Source organism: Rattus norvegicus, chromosome 17 (assembly GCF_036323735.1).
Source record: "Rattus norvegicus strain BN/NHsdMcwi chromosome 17, GRCr8, whole genome shotgun sequence".
In the NCBI taxonomy this organism is placed as follows: domain Eukaryota; kingdom Metazoa; phylum Chordata; class Mammalia; order Rodentia; family Muridae; genus Rattus; species Rattus norvegicus.
In genome coordinates this window covers 40,682,814-40,704,385 of record NC_086035.1, presented here as the reverse complement: position 1 = coordinate 40,704,385, position 21,572 = coordinate 40,682,814, and the positions used below count along the sequence as shown (strand labels likewise).

General features: G+C 41.6%; 1 protein-coding gene across 1 annotated transcript; it reads left to right on the top strand.

Annotated features, from left to right (window-relative positions):
- Positions 1-8,511: 8,511 nt before the first annotated feature.
- On the top strand, positions 8,512-20,150 carry C17h6orf62 (similar to human chromosome 6 open reading frame 62). The gene is made up of 5 exons (NM_001305277.1): positions 8,512-10,467; positions 11,969-12,145; positions 13,048-13,170; positions 16,720-16,854; positions 18,827-20,150. The coding sequence occupies exons 1-5, from the start codon at positions 10,339-10,341 to the stop codon at positions 18,950-18,952; spliced, it is 690 nt and encodes a 229-aa protein (NP_001292206.1). The 5' UTR covers positions 8,512-10,338; the 3' UTR covers positions 18,953-20,150.
- Positions 20,151-21,572: the final 1,422 nt, after the last annotated feature.

Genomic DNA, 21,572 nt, shown 5'->3' with positions numbered 1-21,572 from the left:
TGAGAGAAGGCCCCAAAGGACTCCTGCTTTTTGTCTTTCCACTATGATGTTAGGAACTACTGCAACTCTTTCAAAGTCATGAATCACCAAGCATAGGAACTGGCAGAGCAGGAGGAAGGAAGGATGCCAGTTAACAAGTTGCAATATGACTCATCTTCTCACTTCAAACTTTCATTTCTTCCTGCAGGCCTGCTCTGCAAAAAAGCCATGATTAATCTGGTTTGGCACAACAGTTCTCTGCAAAGCTGCTGTCTGAGTAGTTTAGCTAGTTCACCTAGAGCAAAGAGGGCACTTGATTTTGTGCTAAAATCCTTCCATGCAGAGAATCTTACAGGTTTCCTTCCTGTCATTTAAATGACCTTGCCATTCTGTCGGTGGTGCAGAATTTTGGATCGACAGAAATGGTGATGCAGATACAGGAAACGGTTCTGGAATTTGCAAGATCACAGGTACTGCATCCAGTCAAATGCTGGCAACCTTGACCTGTTCTTGTATACACTTCCGCTTCCATTTGTGGCCCACTATTACCATTCCTTGGCATCCTTTACTGTTTTCTTATGGACTTCTAGGAACCTAATGGAACATTCTCTCCTCTCTCTCCCCCACCCCTCAAGCCTATCTTCATGTCTTTGTCCTTACCTTCACTGACGTCCTTCCTGTGTCACTGATTCAAATATTCTAATATCTCCATTCCTGGATCTTCACAGACATCTTCTTATCTTCTGTCCAGGTTGCCTGGGTGCCTCAGCCCCAACCCTTCCCCACCCCACCCCCCATCCTCCCTGCCTTTATTTCTTCCAGTGATGCTGGGGATCAACCTAGGGGTTCAGGCACTCTGTCAGTCATCCAGGAGCTCTGCTATGGAATTAGAGTTGCAGCCTCAGTCCCTCCCCCAGCCCCACACTTCCTTTAAAAAATAGACCTATTCCTGGGGCTACCCATCTTCCTTTGGAAGACTCCACATCTCTAAGGCTTCTCTCTTCCCTGTCTCCATTGATTCCTTCTGCATTGATTTTCGACTGTGTTGTGCAAAAGGACCTTGAAGGGCATTCAGCCCTGGTCTGCACCATACACTCTCTCTAAGGCGAGTTTCACTCCAAATGAAGGACCTGTGTGTCCTGGGGTCCCATCCATTTTGTCGATGCTTATACCTGCTGCGTATGTGACCTCAAGTTTCCATTCCCATAGCTACCCTGACATTCTTCTCTAAACAGTCAGTAGTGACTTCTGCGTAGTTGAATTCACTCATCTTTTCTGGCTCCTCATTCCCTAGTAAATAATAATAAAATAATAATAATCAAATAATAATCAAATAGTAATAATAATATAATAATAATAATGTAATAGTAGTAGTAGTGAGATAGGTCTCATATAACCCAGGCTGGCCTCTAACTAGGTGGCTGAAGATGACCTTGAACCTATGTCCCCCTCCAAAATGCCAGTAGTACATACATACACCACTATACCTAGCACTTACGCTTCCTTTTCTCTCCTCCCCTTCCGTCTCTTCTTCCCTCTTTGCCATAGGTTCTGCCATAGGTCTAGCACTCACTACTCATATCAGGGTTGCCTGGACATAGGACGATCTTCCTGCCTCAGCCTCCCCATCTCTGGTGTTACAGGAGTGGGAGCCACTCATCCTGGCTCCAGCCATTTAGATTAGAAAACAAAGTTGTGGTTTGGGCAGACTGGGAAGGGAACAGCTCAGCTCTCATCTCCATATCGTCAGCTGGAGGCATTCAAAGGCCAGGTTGGGCTATGTGGCAGTGGAGGCCGGGATTCGAAGAAGGCTGCTCACATGTGTTTGGCATTTGGCTGGGACTTATGGGTGTTGGACAGAACACCTAGACATGTGCATCCCAAGTAGGTATATGAATGGCCTTCATCCTGGTGGTTGAATTCCAACAGTAAACCTCTCAGGAGACAAAGTTACCAGTTCTGAAGGCCTGACCTAAAAGTTGGCAGAGTTGTGTGTATGGATTAAGCTTTCCATTGAGTCAACATTCAGGGGCAGAGAATAGGACCCCCACTACCTGATGAGAGTAGTAGTGACCAACTATTGGAAAGGGGCTAACTTTAAAACTGAAATCTTTACCTATTGGGGTACAAAAAGTTGTTTTCTAGGTTCTGGTTTCTTGAACCAGGTGGTAACTATACAGATGACTTCACTTCCTAATGTGACATTAATCTGTTTTTTTTTGGGGGGGGGGCATGTAGACCAGGATGGCCTTGAACTTGACATACAGCCCAGGAAAACCTGGACATCATGATCCTCCTGCCTCAGGCTCTCAACTTCTGGGATTACAAATGTGCTGGTGCTGGTTTTATTCAGTACTGGAGATCCAATTCAAGACTTCATCCATGCTAGGCAACTTAGCTACATGTACAGTCCCATAATAGTACTGTCTGAAAAATAAGTTTAAAATAAAGTCTCGCATGTTAGTCTATGCTGGCTTAGAATGTAGTGTAGGCTGGCCTCAAACAAGGCCATTTTCCAGTCTCCTTACTGAACGCAGGAGTTCTAGGCATCAAAGACCATGGCAGGTCTGATAGCAGCATTTTGAGTCCAGGGAGTTATATCTGGAATCAAAAAGATATATTTTTTAAAGATTTATTTATTTAATGTATACGAGCACACTGTAGCTGTCTTCAGATACACCAGAAGAGGGCATCAGATCCCATTACAGATGGTTGTGAGCCACCATGTGGTTGCTGAGAACTGAATTCAGGACCTCTGGAAGAGCAGTCAGTGCTCTTAACCACTGAACCATCTCTCCAGCCCAAGAATTATCTTTGAAACTAAATGTAGAAAACCTGTCTCTAAGTAAGACAATAAATCAATTCAACTATCACCCTGCAAGTACTATGAACACCAATTTCTACCATTTGAGATGAAAATAGCATGAAACTGAATTGAAAATAAACTTATGCTCCCCACCACCAAAGGCCAGCAAAGGCCTCAAAGACTTCATAATTTTTTTCCACCTTCTGTTTGGTAGCCACGTGGTTATAAGATATAGGGACACTACTGTGTGTCAGTGTACTTACTGTGATTCGCTCTTGCTCCTGTGATTCCACTGGGTCATATTCCATCACCCACAGATGAAAAAAAATCTCAGGTTGAAATTTGGAGACAAGGCCCCCGGCTATCACTGATCAAATTTTGTGATCAAACTTTGCTGTCCACAAACAAGTTAGTCTGGGGCACAGACTTGTTTTGAGTAGACCTTTATTACACTTCCATAACTGTTAAGCATAAAAGAGGTCTGTGTCTGATCGACCTCAGATAAAAATGAAGGGAGAATGTAGTGAGTTCCTGAACAATGTGGTATCTTTGCCAGTCATAAATACAGAATGGAACAAAAATATTATGAAACCCAGGTTCTGTAACAGGAGAGCAAGTGTATGTCATCCGTGTATTTAAGTTAACAAGCTAGTGAACACTTCATTGGTTTTCCCCTTTCTTATTTCCCTATTTTGTTGTCGGCCTTTGGTTTCTGTCATTTTAAACACGCTTTCATTCTGTAAGCCAGAGCTTCAGGCAGTTCTCCCAAGGGCCGGAGTCAGGGCGAGCCACCACGCCTGCTGTTGGTAGTCTTACTGCCTTATTCTGGTTGATGTAAGCACATGCTTGAGTAAAACTCTTTCTTAATCTGGTTAAAAAGCAGGACACTGGGCCATCTAGTGCTGCCTCTCTAGGGTCAGAGGGGAACCTAGGAGTGGTCTGTTAGATGTAACAGATTCTGTGCCATTCTGTTTTGAAGAATCAAGACCAGTTTCTTTATTACAAATGAAACTGAAGCCTGGATGTGGCGGTGTATGCTCTACTGCCAGCACTCGGGAAGCTGAAGTAAGAGGATACTTAAACCCAGGGGTCCTAGGACCCTTTCTAAAAAAGAAAGAGTAACCCCTTTTATGCTATCTGCATTTCCATCAAATAAATGTCAGTGTATCAAGTAGTATAAATTAAAACTGATGTGAACGTGAACTCCTTTAATTCTAACAGTAGGGAGGCTGCCTAGGTTACATGGTGAGACTCTGTTACTTAAAAATAAATAAAATTGTTTTTGTTCGCCTGTATGCACATTTGTGCCCAGACACCAGAGGAAAGTATCAGATTCCCTAGAACTGGAGTTAGAGACGACTGTGAGCACTCTGCAGGAAGTGGTCATCAAGCCAGTATATTTAATATGCGCCACCTTATCTTAAAAAAAAAGAAAAACAGCTATTTTTAACCAAGGTACCACCATCATGGCTCCACCAACCCTGTTGTTTGGTGCGGCCTAACTGAAAGTAGGTAGTTTGTAACATATTTATGTGCTTTTCCAGTGTAGTTGATGTAGCTGAAGATGACCCTGAACTCCTGATGGTCCTGTCCTTACCTCTCAAGTGCTGGAGGTACAGGCTCGAGCCATTCCTACCAAATCCTATTTGCTCGCTCACTCACTTGCTCGCTTGCTTATGATGTGTGTTTGACACACATGCCGCAGGTGCACCTGGGAGGACTATGGGTGTCCTGCTCTACCAGCCTCTGCCTTATTCTCTTGAGGCAGGGTTTCTCTGGAGCTTGGCTGTAGCAGCAAATCCCAGCAATCCTGTTTCGGGCCAACGTAGTGCTAGGATTACAGGCACACTGAACCATGCCCACATGCTGAGGATTTGAACTCAGGTCCTCGTGGTTGTACGGCCACACTTACTTACTGAGCCATCTTTCCAGCTTCCCCAGAAAAAAAATTGAGTTTGCGGCATTTTAATTTCACGGGAGAACATTATGGTCAGAGATTGGTTTTCCATTTTCTTTCCTCACTGTGCTTTACTGTCTTTCTAAGTTGCAGAGAAAGTTGAGCCAGAGCAGTCTTGCCTCCCAGCTCCCGTTAAGGTACATTACTTCTATTTTGTGGCTCATTTCAGCTCATTACAGCACAAACTGTAGGAGTTATTCAGTTCATAACCACTTATCTTCAATTCTGAAACTAAAAACTATATATTTCCTTAACACTTCTCCATCTCGACTTTAGTTTGGTTTTGATACAGGGACTCTAGATTGACTTCATGTGCCTCAAACTCTTGGGTTCTATGAGATCCTCCTGTCTCAGGTAACTACCATATTTCCCAGCTGCCTCTCCATGCCCATAGTTACTATAGCAGCATAAAAATTCTTCATTGGTCTTAGATAGGATAACAAAAGTACAAACACAAGAAAAAATAATGAATTTGACTTTTATACCATGAAGGGTATCACAAAAAAAAAAAAGAAAGAAAGAAAGAAAAAGAAAGAAAGAAAAAAAGAAGAAAAGAAATAAAAACATATACACAGGAGAAAATACCCACAATGTATTCCTACATGTCAATAACAAATTTTAAATGGGCAAGACAAAAATGACCAACCTCTGAATAGACATTCTTTCCAATAAAGACAGAAAAAAATGGCCAGTAAGTAGATGACCCAGAAGTTCTACTCCAAGGTTACCAACCACGAGAATTTGAAGAGCCATGTGTAGACAACCTCTCAAGCAAGTGTTCCTAAGAGCGTTGTAACAGCAAAGGGTAGGGACAATGTTCTCAGTCAACCTCTGAAAGGCAGGCAAAAATACAATACCTGCCTTAAGGTGGAATATTACTCATCAGCAAAAGGAAATTAAGTATTGGTAAATTATGAACAGATCTTAAAAAACATGTTAAGGGGGCTGAAGAGGTAGCTCAGGGGAAGGGTTTGTACTGTTTTTACAAAGGACCTGTCTTGGACTGACAACTGCCTCTAATTCCAGCTCCAGAGAATATGACATCTCTGGTTTCCTTGGGCACTTAGTTTTTTTTTTTTTTTTAAATCTTAAGAAACTAATCACAAAACACCATATACTACATTTCATACACATAAAGTTCTTAAAAGGGCAAACTTAAGAAACAACATAAATTGGTGGTTTCCTGAGGCCAGGAAGGGGAATGACTAATAAATGGGTATTGGGTCTTATGGTGAGAATGTGATGCTTTGTCTACTCAGTAACAATCCCAACCACCAACCACTACAGTGTGTACATTAGATTAAGGATGACATATGTGCTCATTCCTATAACAGCCTAGAAAGTGATCATGTATACTCATATTACTCATATTCTTGCAATACCGTTAACTCCGAAATGTTGTTTTACCCGTGTGAGCTTTTCAGTTATATGACCGTGGGATAAATCAACAAATGAGCACTGTGAGCTTTATTACATATATATTTCAATTGAAATTATATTTATTATATGTAGTAGTATGTATGCTCGTGACACACTGGTGGGTCTTGGGATCTAATTCAAGTAGGGTTTGGCAGCACGTGCCTTTACCCATTGAATCATCTCCCAGTCCTTTTTTTTTTTTTTAAATTGGGTCCTACTATATAGCCCTGGCTTGCCTGGAACATGTTATATAGACTATACTGACCTCAAACAGCGACCCTGTCAGCCTCCCCAATTCTGCAATTACAAACCTGTGTCACCACACTGGTTTTATTCATCTATCTATCTATCTATCTATCTATCATCTATCTATCTATCTATCTATCATCTATCTATCTATCTATTTTGTGGAGGTGGTGGTAGAGGGAAGACAGGGTTTCTATGGTATTCCAGGTTGGCCTTGAACTTGTAAAGGATATTGACTTTTAAGTCACAGCCATCCTCCACAAAAGTGAGTGCTCAGATTACAGCCACTATGGCCGACTCATTTTAATGTTGGAAATAATTTGAAACGGTCAGGAATGCTAACCTTGGTTCTGGACAACTTACACTGAAGAATGGGCCCTAGTAATTTCTTTGGCTTATGGATAAAGGGTAATTATAGCTAATACATTTTTGATTTCACCAAGTGAAAAGCAGCTATTTAGGACACTGGGCTTTCAAACGTTTCAACCGAGTATCAGGAATGGAGCACACAGGCTTTGCTCCACGTGGAGTATCGACCTTCGCTGATCAATTATATAATTTAGTTTTTATCACACCAGAGTTCTCAGCAACCAAATGAGAGCTCTTTGGGGGTCAAGGACGGCGTGATTCAGCAGTAAACGTTCCAGTGTCCCCTTTACCGTAGAGGACAGAGAGCCAGGAGAAGATGGGAAGTAGGTCTGAGGTCCTCAGGGAATCCCTGCTCACCGTGGTGGGAAATCAATCATACGTAGAGTTCGGCTGCCTCTTCCGATCCCAGCCACAACGCATACAGGGCGTCTGTCGCTTAAAGCCCGAGGTCGGTTCGCTGTGGTGGCGTAGGAAGACGGGTAGAGCCGCATGGACTAAGGCTAGACTCGATGGGGTGCATCAAGTTTCATTCCACGAACTTGAAATGAATTCTCCGTCGTTACAAACCCGCCGACTTCTAAGGATAATAAAATGAACCTAACCATCCCTCAGTCTTCCAGGTTTCCTCACCGGGCCCCTTCCAACACCCATTTTTCCTCCCACTTCCCCAGCTTTGGCTCTTGAGCGTCTCTGGACCTTCTTCCCTTTGCTGAGATCCTTTAATACGGTTCCTCACATTGTGGTGACTCCCAAACATAAATTTCTATTGCTACTTCCTAACTAATTTTGCTGCTGTTAGAAATGTTAGTGTCTTCCGATGGTCTTAGGCAATACCTATTAAAAGATCAATGGATTGCCGTAAGGGTCGCGACCCTCGCGTTGAGAACCGCCGCTCTGAACCCACCCCCAACCCCGTCCTCCCCCAGGGTAGAGCGACACTTTCTGTTGCTTCGTCAAGGAGGGCGTAGGGGGCGTGCTTTTATGACGTAAAGAGAACGGGGAGGGGGCCAACACTGGAGACCAGGACAGCCTGACCGAGGGACAGAGGGGCGGAGGGAGTGGCGGGAGACCCTTTCCATGCCTTAGGACTTTCCATATTGATGGAAAGGGGAGTATGTTTTCTTAAACACCCCTAAGGAAATAGCTCACCGAAAGCTTAATTTCAAAGCTACTCACTATTTATTACAAGCTTCGTATATCATATATTATTGGCTTTTTGGCTTTCTGTCCTCATAATTGTGAAAACTTTCACTCTTCTCTTCCTGTCTTCCCTTTCAGTTCTGCACATATGGTAGCGTCCAGATCGCGCGCAGGCGTAGAGCGCTCGGGGCGGTTCCGCTGAGGGGCGGGTGACGCAGCAGCGGTCGCTGCCATTTTAAGTTGTTTGTTCTTGTTTCTTTTCCTCATAGCGACTCAGCCCCGGACCCGGGAGGTTCCCGAGGCAGCCGCCGCTTCTGAAGCCACTCCGGTGCCGGGGGGGAAACGAGGCTGTGGCTCCGCGGACTCTCGACCTCCTCCGTTTCGGCTTTTTCACCCCATTCCTCGGGGCTCTCTTGGACTATTTTCCTGAACGAGACTGTTGGGCGAAGTAGGCCTCGGGAGCCGACGCTCGAACTGAGACAACTTTGCCGGGCTCACTCCGCGGACAGGCCGTAGCGCAGGGCTCCCCTCCCTCCCCACCCTCTCCCTCCCGCGCGCTTTCCTCTTTTTCGCTGTCCCCCCCCTACCCGCTCCGCGTCCTTCCCTCCGTCGCCGCCCGGGGCGCCGAGCCCGACTATGGGGCCCAGGTGGGGGCTGAGTGGCGGCAGCAGCGCGCGCGGCCCGGCCACAGAGCGCAGCGCAGCGGGCATGGAGGGGCTCCGTCGGCCCGTCGTGTTCTCTTGACATGGCTCCCGCCCGCGCCACGAGCAGCGCCCCCGCCGCCGCCGCCGCCTCCTCCTCCGCAGCCGCCGCTCCGCCCGCAGGCTGCGGCTAGACGGCCCACCGACGGTCGGCCTGCGAGTCCCGCTCTCCTCTCCGCGGGGACCCCGCCCTGCCGCCTAGATCCCGGCCTCTGCCCCCTTGGGAAACCACCCAGCCGCCCCCACTCGGGAAACATGGGCTGTTGAACGGGAAAAGCGAATCCAGAACCCGGGAACTTCATTCCTTTCTTTTTTGGGGTGGGAGGGTGGGCTTCCTTTAAGAAGTAATTCTTATTAACACGATTATTTTCTTCTTTCCCCTCCTCCCAACTGATCCTTCCCACTTACTCTCTTCCCGCCTCCTCTACCCGGGCGGGAATCGTTTCCACGTTGAAATGAGTGAGAACCCGAGTGATCCAGTGTCTCCCGTGGTGCGAGCGAGTCGCTGCCGCTGAAGGCCAGGGGTTGGGGGTGGGACCTGGGGGTCGAAGGCAGGTGATTCCCCGGGCCCAGCCTGGGACGTGGGAGAACCCGCCACCTTTGCCTCAGCCATGCTCACACGAAGATAATCGAACTCCCTACCATCCCGAACCTGAACAGGGTCAAATTTAATACGGAGGGCTCCCCGGGGAATGTAGAACCCACCGCAGGGCTAAGGGTGCTTGGATCCCGGGCATTAATCAGGGCTAATCACAGAGCCGGAATAACTATTAATACCATTTAATAGACCCCCCTTTCCCTCTGCCATCATGGTTCTCCTTGGCAGCAGCGTTCGCAGCCGCCTGAGGGTGAAAACGTGGGTGATGGGGAAGTTGGTAATGACTCCGCTGTTTTTTCTCATGACTCCTTTGGGCAACAGCTGTCCACCCCCGGTATACACTGTAGTTGATTGCAGGGAAACCCTGTACCTCTCCCCTTCTTTCTCTGCTGATTTTGCACTTTTCTCTTTGCTCACCACCAAGTGTAATCAATAGCAAAACACTGACAGTACATAGCAGTAGTGAAATCTGAAATAACTAAGAATTAATCAGGTACTACAGCCATGGATCTGGCTGGGTAAAATCCAACTGGGGATTTCAGTTTCATTCACCTACCCTGTTTTGGTGGTTTTTAGTTTTGTTTTTCTTTTTTTCTTTTGTTTTTTTTCCCCCTTTTCCTATATTTGGGAAGCAACATCACAATTTTCCCTCCCTTTTCTCAATTTTTTAATCCCTTTTCTGAAAAGGGGGAAAAATCCGGATGGATTTCACGGATTGGACTGGTGTCAGCTGTGTTTTACTGCACACCTAAATCCTGATGATAGGTTTTTCATTTTCCCCTCAATGCCTTTTATTTTGGCAGTTTAGCCACATGTGTTTTCCAGAAAGTTAGTTCCAAGTTTTTTCTCCTCTTTCTTTCCTTCCCTTCCCCTTTCCCATCTAACCCTCAAACATTATTGTCCAAACATGACTGGACAGCAACTTTTGTTTCTTGACCCTGTGGTATGACAGTCTGCTAATATTGCCAGAAGGTGCAGTTTGGGGGTTACAGTTGTGATTTTAGCTATTCAATCATATTAGCAGGAAAAAAATGACTTGTTTCTGTTGTACTTGAGTCTTAAGAAAAAGTGCCCATAGTTTAGTGACAATTTCCAAAGGCTTTAGTACCACCTGTATTTCAAAATGGGGGACCCAAACTCCCGGAAGAAACAAGCTCTGAACAGACTACGTGCTCAGCTTAGAAAGAAAAAAGAATCTCTAGCTGACCAGTTTGACTTCAAGATGTATATTGCCTTTGTGTTCAAGGAGAAGGTAATTTAAAGTTCTTACTGTGAATTAGCACAAGTGGTTTTTGTAAGTGTATATTATTTATTTCAGTGTTTTATAAATATGTTCAAGAGTGTTTGGAAAAAGACTGCTTTTTACCCTTAGGGGTGGTTCTGTGAATTGAGACCTTAGAGAAAATGGAGGGCCCATCTATGTTAATTGACTGTGAAATAACTTAATTCTAAGGGCTTAGAATACAATTTTAGGTGACATTTATGTGGAACATACTTTTATGTTCCACATAATAATAAAACGAAACTTTTATGTGGAACAAAAGAGGGAACTTTGGTAAAATTATGTATAGGAAGTGTTAAATTAGAATGAAATGTTTATATGCTAAGTTTAGCTCATTTCTTCAAATCTTAATGTAGGTGGAATTTCTTATGATACAGTTAATGAAAGAATACATTTTAAGTTTTCAGAAGCAATTAAAAATTGAAGTGGTAAATTTTTGTTTAGAATTGCTAATTTTTTTAACAGAAATCATCTAAGGATGTTGGGTGTGTGTTGTGGTTTTGTTTTTGTTTTTTTTTTTTTTAAGATTTATTTATTTTCTGTATGAGCACATTATCACTGTCCTCAGATACACCAGAAAAAGGCATCTGATCCCATTACAGATGGTTGTGAGCCACCACGTGGTTGCTGGGAAAACTCAGGACCTCTGGAAAAGCAGCCAGTGCTCTTAACCGCTGAGCCATCTCTCCAACCAACCCCCCCCCCCCATGTGTGTTGTGTTTATGATCTAGTTCCATAGATAAATATCAGATAAGTTGTGAAAGGCAAAGCGAATTCATTGAAAGCAGTAGTCTTTGGCAGTTGAAGATGGACATTAATCAACAGGGCTGTTTGACATGAGATTGAGTTATGAGCAAAAGAAGTGCAACTTTGTTGCATGGAAGGTGGTCTGGTTCACTCAGAAATGGAATCTTAGCATGAGATCTGTTTAGTGCTTTTTGGACGTTTCCATGCTTATTACCCCAATCTTAAGGTTTTCTGTGCTTAAGAACCTTTCATCTGTTAGAGTAAGAGCACTGCAAAGTGATTCCAGAGTAGTTTTTATATTGAAATATTTCGAAGACGTTATTTTCACATTTTCGTGTGTGTGTGTGTGTGTGTGTTTGTGTGTTTGTGTGTGTGCTGATTTTTAAACATGGTGGCAAAATTGATAAAAGATGGATTAGTTGAAGGTATTGCAATGTAGGTTCTCTGAATCCAAGCTCTAAGTGATGAGACTAGATAGACTGTTGCCATAGGCTCCATTATATAGTGTTATCACATATGTTTGTGATAGAGAGTTAGATTGATTGGCAATGAGCACTTAAATAATTTGGAAACACAGTTCGCTTTTTACCTTTTATTAAACATTGATAATTGTAGTCAGATAATATCCAGAAATACTGAATATCATTGAACTTGACTATCTGAGGAATAAAATGTTAATTTGTTTGAATATATCAACAGTGTATCACTGAATTTTTTCTTTTAGAAGAAAAAGTCAGCACTTTTTGAAGTGTCTGAGGTTATACCAGTCATGACAAATAATTATGAAGAAAATATTCTGAAAGGTGTGCGAGATTCCAGCTATTCCTTGGAAAGTTCTATAGAGCTTCTACAGAAGGATGTGGTACAGCTCCATGCCCCTCGATACCAGTCTATGAGAAGGGTAAGTTCTAGAAGTTTTGACTAAGGGAATGAGTTTGTGTGAATTAAAGCTTACAGTTTTATCCCTGAAAATCAGTAGTCAGCCATTGTTACGATTAGACGCCTCAGATGTGTAAATGTTTTTGCCTCAAGGCAGTACTCAGCTGGATAAAGCATGTAGAAGCTCCCATCAGTCCCTGTTAGGTTCTTGTGTTATACATAAAATTGTTTTTAAGTACCTTCAAGTGCTTTTACAAAAGATTGATTTCTAATGAAAGCATTGGTCACTTAGATAGAATGATAATGATGTGTGTGGTTACTGTGACTGGTTTCTCTTTGAGGGGAAAATATTTTGCCCCCTTGTAATAAAAAAATCTACTAAAGGAAATATATTACTGCTAACCTTCAAAACTGCCTTACATTGAAGTTAATTTGGTGCATAATCCAAAATTAGTTAAAGCAGGGAAACCTGGAGATAACTTCTGGTCTGGAAGAAATGCATTGGTCTTAGGGAACAGATGTGGCGGATGGTGTTTGGGACAAGAGTGGAGAAAAGCAGCTAACAGCACAGCAACTGTTCTGTGTAATAAGCATGGTTTGGAGACATTTGGAGACAGTTTTTGCCAAGTTACATTTGGTTTTGAAAGATGAAAATAAAGGCCTGGGCACTAGTAATATTAGCTCCCTGGCTAGATAAGAGTTTAGTCATATACTGAGGAATTAGGTCTTCTCTGTGTGAGAAACATTGACTAAATGGCTGGATTCTGCCAATATAAAGGTTAGTATAGAGCTGGAATTAGATTGTATGCAGTCTTAAGTACCTTCTGCACTGATGCAATGGCTCTGTAGTTAAACCCTGTCATTTGTACCTTTTGTTACCACTTTGCTTCTTTAAAACTTAAAAAAAACTTTATCATTTTCTAGGATGTAATTGGCTGTACTCAGGAGATGGATTTCATTCTTTGGCCTCGGAATGATATTGAGAAAATTGTTTGTCTCCTGTTTTCTAGGTGGAAGGAATCTGATGAACCTTTTAGGCCTGTTCAGGTATTTTGTTCTAAATAAGATAGTGAGCACTTTGTGAGAGTACCTATAATTAGGTTTGTATTGGAATCTTTGGGAATATGCTTCTAATAGTTACTTTATAAATCTTCCCTGTCCTTTTAAATATTATATTAGAAGAAAACTTTAGAATTATAGAATCCCTTGGCCCCTCTGGTTTTGATGAACGTTATTAAAATCTTTTAGACTTTTTTCCCTTGACAAAGTCTCATGTTGCCTGTGTACCTAGAGCGACCTAGAGTGACCTTGAACCTCCTGATCCTCCTGGCTCCCTGCCTGGTTTACATAGCTGAGCATGGAACCCAGGCTTCATGTATCAGAAGCAGTAACTCAATCACAGAGCTCCAACTTTAGTCGTCTTTGCTGACTTGTATCCATAATTTCCTACAATGAATACTCAGATTTTAGAATTAGAAAAATGATGTATTTGAACCTATTAATTAAGTATATGGAACTAAATGTTGAATATATTATCATTAGGAATATGAAAGTTGTCATTCAGAAATTTTCTTATCTATTATTAGGATTTCATCTTTCTGTTGCTTTTATGTGTGATATAGGCCATTAAGTTATGTCTCCTGTACCATGGTAAAACTTAAACTAGGTGGACATGAGAGAAGTAAGTTCTTAACAAAAAGAAAAGAAAACCCATAGATTAAATATTGGTAAAATTACTTTCTTTTGGTAGCTAAGATTTAACATCGTGGATTTACTGGAGCAGTGGTTTTCAGCCTATGGGTTCCAACTCCTACAGAATTGTGTATCAGATATGATTCATAACAGTAGCTAAATAAATAGCAAGGGAATGATTTTACATTTTATAGTTGGGGTCACTGCAGCATGGTAGTACCAAGTTCTGAAAGCACAGATTATCCTTAGTTCTAGGCTGCTCACTGTGTGCGCTAGAGATGCTGTTTTTCAGCTTACCAATGGGGAAAATGGTGTATTTTTGAATTTTACTTGTTTTTATGTAGCACTGGCTGACCTGAACTACTTATGTCTGCCAGGTTGGCTTGGAACTCAGAGCTGTGGGATTAAAGATGTATGGCACCATACTCAGTTTATTTTTAAATGTCTGTCTATCTTTTCCTCTGGGCTATTATTTGAAATAGTTAGAATAGTCTTTTCTCAAGTGCTACTTTTATTTGAAATCATGTTTAAAGGTTATTAAAAGCCATTGTATTCATCTTTCTCCTATATATTTTATATATAGAGTTAACCTAAGTACTAGTGATAAGTAGGTGTGTGAATCTCCTGCAGAAGAAGAAATGAGGCAGTTAAAAAAGAGGAATAGTAGGCCTAGGGTCATTGAATTAAGAGGAGTCGAGACAAACTGTAAGCCAAAATAAACCCTTTTTAAAAGCAAGGGGCTCAAGAGCTGGCTCAGAGGTTAAGAGCACTTGACTGCTCTTCCATTGGTCTGGATTTAATTTCTAGTGCGCACACGGCAGCTTACAACCTTCTAACCCTTCAGTACCAGGGATCCGATAACATTTTCTGGCCTCCAAGGACACCAGTATGCTGTGTATTAGTACATGGGCACATGTGTGGGCAAAACAGCCCTATACCTAAAACAGTAATTTGATAAAAGGGAAAGTAAGGTAAACAGATAAAAGATTATTGTCGTGACTGCTTTCTATAGAAAGTTCCTCAAACTAATTATAGAACCTTCTGGATTGATTATAATCTACATGTAATAACGTTGCTAATATAGCTCACTGCAGTAAATAAGCCAGTAATGTGGCACTAATTTCATTCTTTACATAATTTAAAGCTGGCATTTCTAGGTTACGTATCTTTTGGGGATTGGCTCCAAAACACTGCGTATGCTCAGTTTGTGTAAAACAGCATAATATTTGCATATGAACTTCAGTATACCATGGATAATCTGTAGATTGCTAATGAAAGCTTAACAGCCAAGTTTAATAGTGTCTCATGCTGCATTGTTTTGGAAATGAGGGTGAGGAGTTCATATTTGTTTAGTGCTGATTTTTCTCACATACTTTCAGTCTGGGATGTTGAAGATACGTAGTTAGTCCACTCTTTAATGAGGCCATGAAACTGCTGACCTTCACAATGACTTGACCCACTTTTTATATCTTTATGCAAATGGTTTTGTTTGGTGTAAAACATTGCTTCCCCAAGAAGAAATTCAGTAGGACATACTTAAAATGCTCTGGAACTATATGGTGAAACTCAGACTACTTTTCACTTTTATTTGTTTGAGACAGGGTCTTATGTAGTGTTGAGTTGACTTACTTGGAACTCTCAGAAACCTACCTGTTTCTGCCTCCTGAAGTGATGGGATTAAAGGTGTATGCCAACCAAGCTCTGGCCCTGAAAACCGTTGAGAGCTAGTGACATTGCTTTTGGTGGAGCACTTGGCATGTTTGTGGCCTGAACTCATCCCTTGTGCCACAGGAGAGTAAGGGAGAGATGAGTAGTACAATTCAAGAACCCAGGGTTTACAAGGCACTAGTAAAACATTAAATAGCAGACACTCGAGATTTTAGAGCTTAGTATTGCCTACTATTGATAGTAGAAATTGTTCAAAGCAAATGGAATTCAGAATTTGGAGTTCTGAATTATCTGAAAAGATGTTAAAGGTTTCTTGTAAGTTACTTATTACTAAGCTTTGTCTTTTTTTCTTTTTTTTCCCCAAGATTTATTTTACATATGAGTGCTCTATCTGCATCTATACCCGTGTGCTAGAACAGGACTTCAGATACCTATAGATGGTTGTAAGCCACCAGGTGGTTGCTGGGAATTGAACTCAGCACCTCTGGAAGAGCAGCCAGTATTCTTTAACTGCTGAGCCATCATCTCTCCAGCCCCTAGCTTGGTCTCTTTGACCAGCATTTGCTCCCCTCTACTGCTCTCTTAGACATGTGGAAGGATGAAGTTGATTTGCTTGATAGATGAGTTTTGCCTTCCAAAACAATTTTTTCCAAAGGGTTTATCTATATTTTTAGAAGCCTGTTTGTACAAGTGTGACTCTTTGTAGACTGAGGATTTTGCATTTCATTGGGTTCATTAGGTTTTCATTTCCTGTTTAATTGTAAGTATTAAAGATCACAAAATTTTATGGTGGAATACTGTTAGTAGAATTTTCTTTATAAGAAAATGTTGTGTGTTTCAAAAAATCAAGCTGGGTATGATTTGGGCATTTGAAATGTCACCAGTGTTAACTGAAGATTTGTGTGTGTGTGTGTGTGTGTGTGTGTGTGTGTGTGTGTGTGTGATTTTGTTGTTGTTGTTGTTGTTGTTGTTCTGAGACAGGGTGTCTTCCTGTCTTCCTGCCTCATTCTGATTGCTGGAGTAACGGGCATGTGCTGCTATGCCTGGCAAGAAGTGAATTTATTTTTGCTTGATTTTTCTTGAGTTGAGTTTTACACTGCACATAATTTTAATTAGATCTAATTACCTGTTTGTCTCCATATTGGTCGGCACAAACATGCACGTGGAAGCAGTAGATGATGGTTGGGCAATGCAATGTAATTGTAGCTATATAAAATGTTTGTATTTCACAATTAGGCCAAATTTGAATTTCATCACGGTGACTATGAGAAACAGTTTCTGCATGTACTGAGCCGCAAGGACAAGACAGGAATTGTTGTCAACAATCCTAACCAGTCAGTGTTTCTCTTCATTGACAGACAGCATTTGCAGGTAAGAAAGTTTTTAGGACTAATTTGGGGCTTTTTTGAAGTTAAGAAACCTGTGTTAGGCTTCTCCAGAGAAGTTCCTAATCAGTGGCCTGGGAGCTAATTAAAAATGGACTCTCAGTTCCTGCTCTGTTTTCAGTTGATCAGAGTATGTATTTCAAATAAGTGGTTTGTGTGTTCGAGGGGAGGGGTGCAAGTATGGAGCTGTATATGCCTTCCAGTGGGTATGGTTCCTCAGGCAATGGACAAGCCCTAGGGAATCCAGAATTAATGCATGCCACTCAGATCCTTATACTTGCTCTAGCACTTACTGATTAAACTCTTCCTAGCCCTGGCATAGACATTTTAAATGAGAATTAAAAAAAAAAAAAAAAAACAAACCTATTTCTTACTTAAGCAACAATCCAGGTTTTCATCAAAACAGTTTCAACAGACATTCTGCAATAAAATTTCAGACTGAGGGGGCTGGGGATTTAGCTCAGTGGTAGAGCGCTTACCTAGGAAGCGCAAGGCCCTGGGTTCAGTCCCCAGCTCCGAAAAAAAGAACCAAAAAAAAAAAAAAAAAATTTCAGACTGAGAAATGAGAGAATTGTCTAGGGCTGTTACTTATCTATAGCAAGACATACCAAGGTAAGGAACTCAGACATCTGAAGAGACTGTGTGCTGAATGTCATTCAGTGTAGCTGTATGCTCCAAAGATAGGTTACAGGTCTCACTAGCATGGGTAGGTGTACTGAGTAGATCTTGGCTCTAGAGAATATGTTTCTGCTTGGTGTGAATCATACTCATAGAGTTACTGTGACTTGGTTTTGTGACATTTTAAATCTTTCTGTTTTGACACGGGGTCTCTACATAGACCAGGCTGCCCTTTATTTAAATAACTCAGATCTGCCTGCCTCTTCCTCCTGAGTGTTGTAACCCATCACACCAGCTTCCTTCCTCACATTTTTGTGACATTTAATTGAAACTTGATCTCACATGTTTAAGACCTGCGATTTAGTCAATAACACCAAAAGCATATTGTGAGCCCCCTTCAATCTCTCAGGTTCTACTGTATAGAAAAGACTAAATTAACAAGTTAGTACATTTCTCAGAGCTTTTATTAAAAGGTTCAGGACTCTGATTTCTGCGTCTGGGTTTCAGTGACCATCAAGAATAGAGTGGAAAGCCTTTAAGTAAATTTGGAAATAAATCAAGTTAAAAGTTAGTTAAGTCAGGTAGTGATGGTGGTGCATGCCCTTAATCCCAGCAGGCAGATCTCTGAGTTTAGGGCCAGCCTGGTTAAACAGAGTGAGTTCCAAGGTAGCCGGGGGGCGAGCAGAAAACCCTGTCTCAAAAAATGGGGCGGAGGTGGTTGTTTGTCTATATTAGAAACCAGATCTCTATACTCCCCATCTAGGAGCAGACAGGAAGCCCAGATCTTTTGGGGTTTTTTTGTTTGTTTGTTTTTGGTTTTGTTTTTTTTGTTTTGTTTTGTTTTTGTTTTTTTCCGGAGCTGAGGACCGAACCCTGGACCTTGAGCTTGCTAGGCAAGCGCTCTACCACTGAGCTATATCCCCAACCCCAGGAAGCTCAGATCTTAATTCCCCATTAGAGAGGAGCTAGTTTCCGGGCTGGAGGTTGGGGCACAGCACAGTTCTGTTGACTTCCCAGGTGTGTGTTTTTTTTTTTTTTTTTTTTTTTTCCCTTTCCCTATTATTTTTTTCGGAGCTGGGGACTGAACCCAGGGCCTTGTGCTTGCTAGGCAAGTGCTCTACCACTGAGCCAAATCCCCAACCCCTCCCAGGTGTTTTAAACTTAAATATGCCCAAATTTATGCACAGATTCTCTGCATTTATTTCAAACATCTCTACTCTTACTTTCTCATGTCCTGCATGGATAGTGAACTACATATCTCTTGTCTTGTTATTACAGTGCCTTATTAAATTGTTAACAGTTAAAACTATTAAAATTATTAAAAATATATTTCTTTCTAGACTCCAAAAAACAAAGCCACCATCTTCAAGTTATGCAGCATCTGCCTCTACCTGCCGCAGGAACAGCTCACCCACTGGGCAGTTGGCACCATAGAGGATCACCTCCGTCCTTACATGCCAGAGTAAATAAGAGCATTGACCAGCAATGGAGAAGACCAGAGAATGCAGCAGCTATTTTCTTTTCTTGTTTTCTTACCACTTTTCTTTCAGAGTTTAAAGAAAATGGACTCATGCACAGAACACTATGCGTTTTGAAACTTGTTCATCCTGGATTTATTTTAATCATTTGTATCACAGAACTTTAAAAAAAATCAGATGTCTTCTGCACGGACTGTGTGAAAGTGCTTTGCAGACTGCTGCACTGCATCAGCGTCTTACTAAAGTGTGAAGGAAGGACTACTGTACACTGAATGCTTACTGTATCTGAAAGCACAGGGATGCTCAGTGTTGTGGTCTTCATGTTTGTGCTGGGTTTTGCCTCTGACATCTGTCATCAGTATTGAGGGTGAGAGTGAATGTAACAGGTATAAATAACATTTAAAAACTTCATAGCTTTGCTATAATCACCGTTGTTCCAGAGCACTGTCAGATTCATTCTAATGACCAGATGGTTGTTACAAAAAGAAATTACAACCACGGGAAAGAAATGTTAATGAAAAAAAGCATCTCATTGAGTGAGGTATCTCTGCCTCGTGTGCACTGGGCCATGTTTGCTTTCTTGGTACTCATTAGTACATGTATTTTCCCAGATCTCTTTCCCCGAGTTGCTGATATAGAGTACTCTGCTGTGTGCAGATGCATTTATACACATTAAAGCAGATCTGGAGTCTGGTGTGGCTGAAGCAGCTACAAAACCGAGGAACAGTCATAGCTGCAAAAACCATCATAAGTAGAGGACTTTTTTGGTTTTTGTTTTGTTTTTTGGTGTTAGAAATTTTAATTACAAATAAAAAATCCAGTGAATTTTGCAGAAATCCTGGTTTCTACACCATCCTAAAGAAGTTGAGTGTTTGGGATAGAAAACAAAAGTGGGGCTCTTACATTGTAAAAATACCTACAGAGTGTGGAGAGTTCTGGAAGCAGAACTCGTTTGTGCAATGAATATGAGGAAAGACTACTGTATAGCTTTTACTTTGTTTTGTTTTTCTTTTAAATGAAGAAAAGCTTTGCTTAAGGGTTGCATACTTTTACTGGAGTAAATCGGAATGATCCTACTCTTGAAGTAAAACTAGTGCTTACTGGTTTCCATTTGTATTTAGCTTCTGGTTGGAATTTGAAAAAAAAAAAAAAAAGAGAGAGACCTAAATAAAATAGGAGAAAGCTACCTGGCTACTCAGATGAATGCGCAAAGATTGAAGTGGTAAGGTTTTGGTCCTGTGTCTCTGGTCACTTCAGAAGGTTGTTTCATCAGAAAAATTTGATAGAATGATTTGAAGGTTTCTTAAGGTCAGGCATTGTCTTGCAGCTGTTACTCTGTAAGTCTGCAGTGGAAGTAGATACACAGTTTGAGAGATTTGCCCAAGTTTATATAAGCAGAGGATTTAAATCATCAGTCTGGATCCAGAGGCCAGTGGCTTTTTAAAAACCATTTTACTGTTAGACTGTGTTCAACATGTTAGGCAAGTCAGCACCCATTTACCTCAGTAACTTAGGAACACTGTCGAGACCAGTGTAGGATGTTTTAGTATAACATACTAAGATTTTGCCACATTTTTTCTCTGTATATTTTACATATTTACTTAACCATTTATAGCTATTGTACATGTGATTTATATTACAAGTACAGGAATTTGGGGTGGATGGGGTGTTATTAGGATATCTTACAGTACAATTACCAAACTTAAAAAATAACAATACACCATCCGTGTTCTAGTTCTGCTATCTTAAAAAAATTGGAATTTGTCCATGGTTAGATTGACTTTGTACCCTTCAGATTACTGTGCAGAAGCACATGCCATCTCCTTAAAACTAACTTTGGTTTCTGCACTATGAACTCACTACTGTTAGTGACTGATGGCAGACAGTATGAAAATGCCCCCTCCCCTTCACCCTATGAGTTAGAATGAATCCTAGTGCCAGGACAACCTTCTGAAAAAATTTCAGCCTTTGTGTGTATAGCTGTTGTGCCCCTGTGTGTATCTGTATCACATGCACACAGTCCCTGTGGAGGCCAGCAGAGGTGATCCTGGGACCACTTCCCTGTGGAGCTGTAGGGTAAGTGCTGGAAGAGCAGCTGGTGGTGCTCTGGTTACCTTGCCTCTGGTTGCAAAGGAGATTTTCCAAATTAACCCTCAGATATTTCTTATTCTTAGCATTCTGTGAGCCATGTCACATGATGTGGCCATTAAGGTTTTGAGCCCTCCCCACCACCCTTGATATGCAAGACTCTGAAGCACTATCACAGATAAATCAGAACTTCCCAGTGTCCTATCCTCCAGCACTGGAACCAGCTCCTACAAGGAGTGTACAGGTCCTTTTGTTGGAAGAAATAGAAATCAAGATAGGTTTCTAGTTTGTCCACAACTGAGGTGTCTATAGGTGTGCTGAGAGACAACTTTTTACTTGGCTCATTTCAATCTACTGAAAGCCACTTTCTGTCTTTCCACTCTAGTTTTGATGTTTACTGAAAAGAAAGCAAGAGTCCTAATTTTTGAGATGTTTGAGAAATGCACTAATATGCTAACTTCAATACAGTAGGATGTGAACTTCAAAGGGACTCATTCTATACAAAAGATGTCAGGTTTAG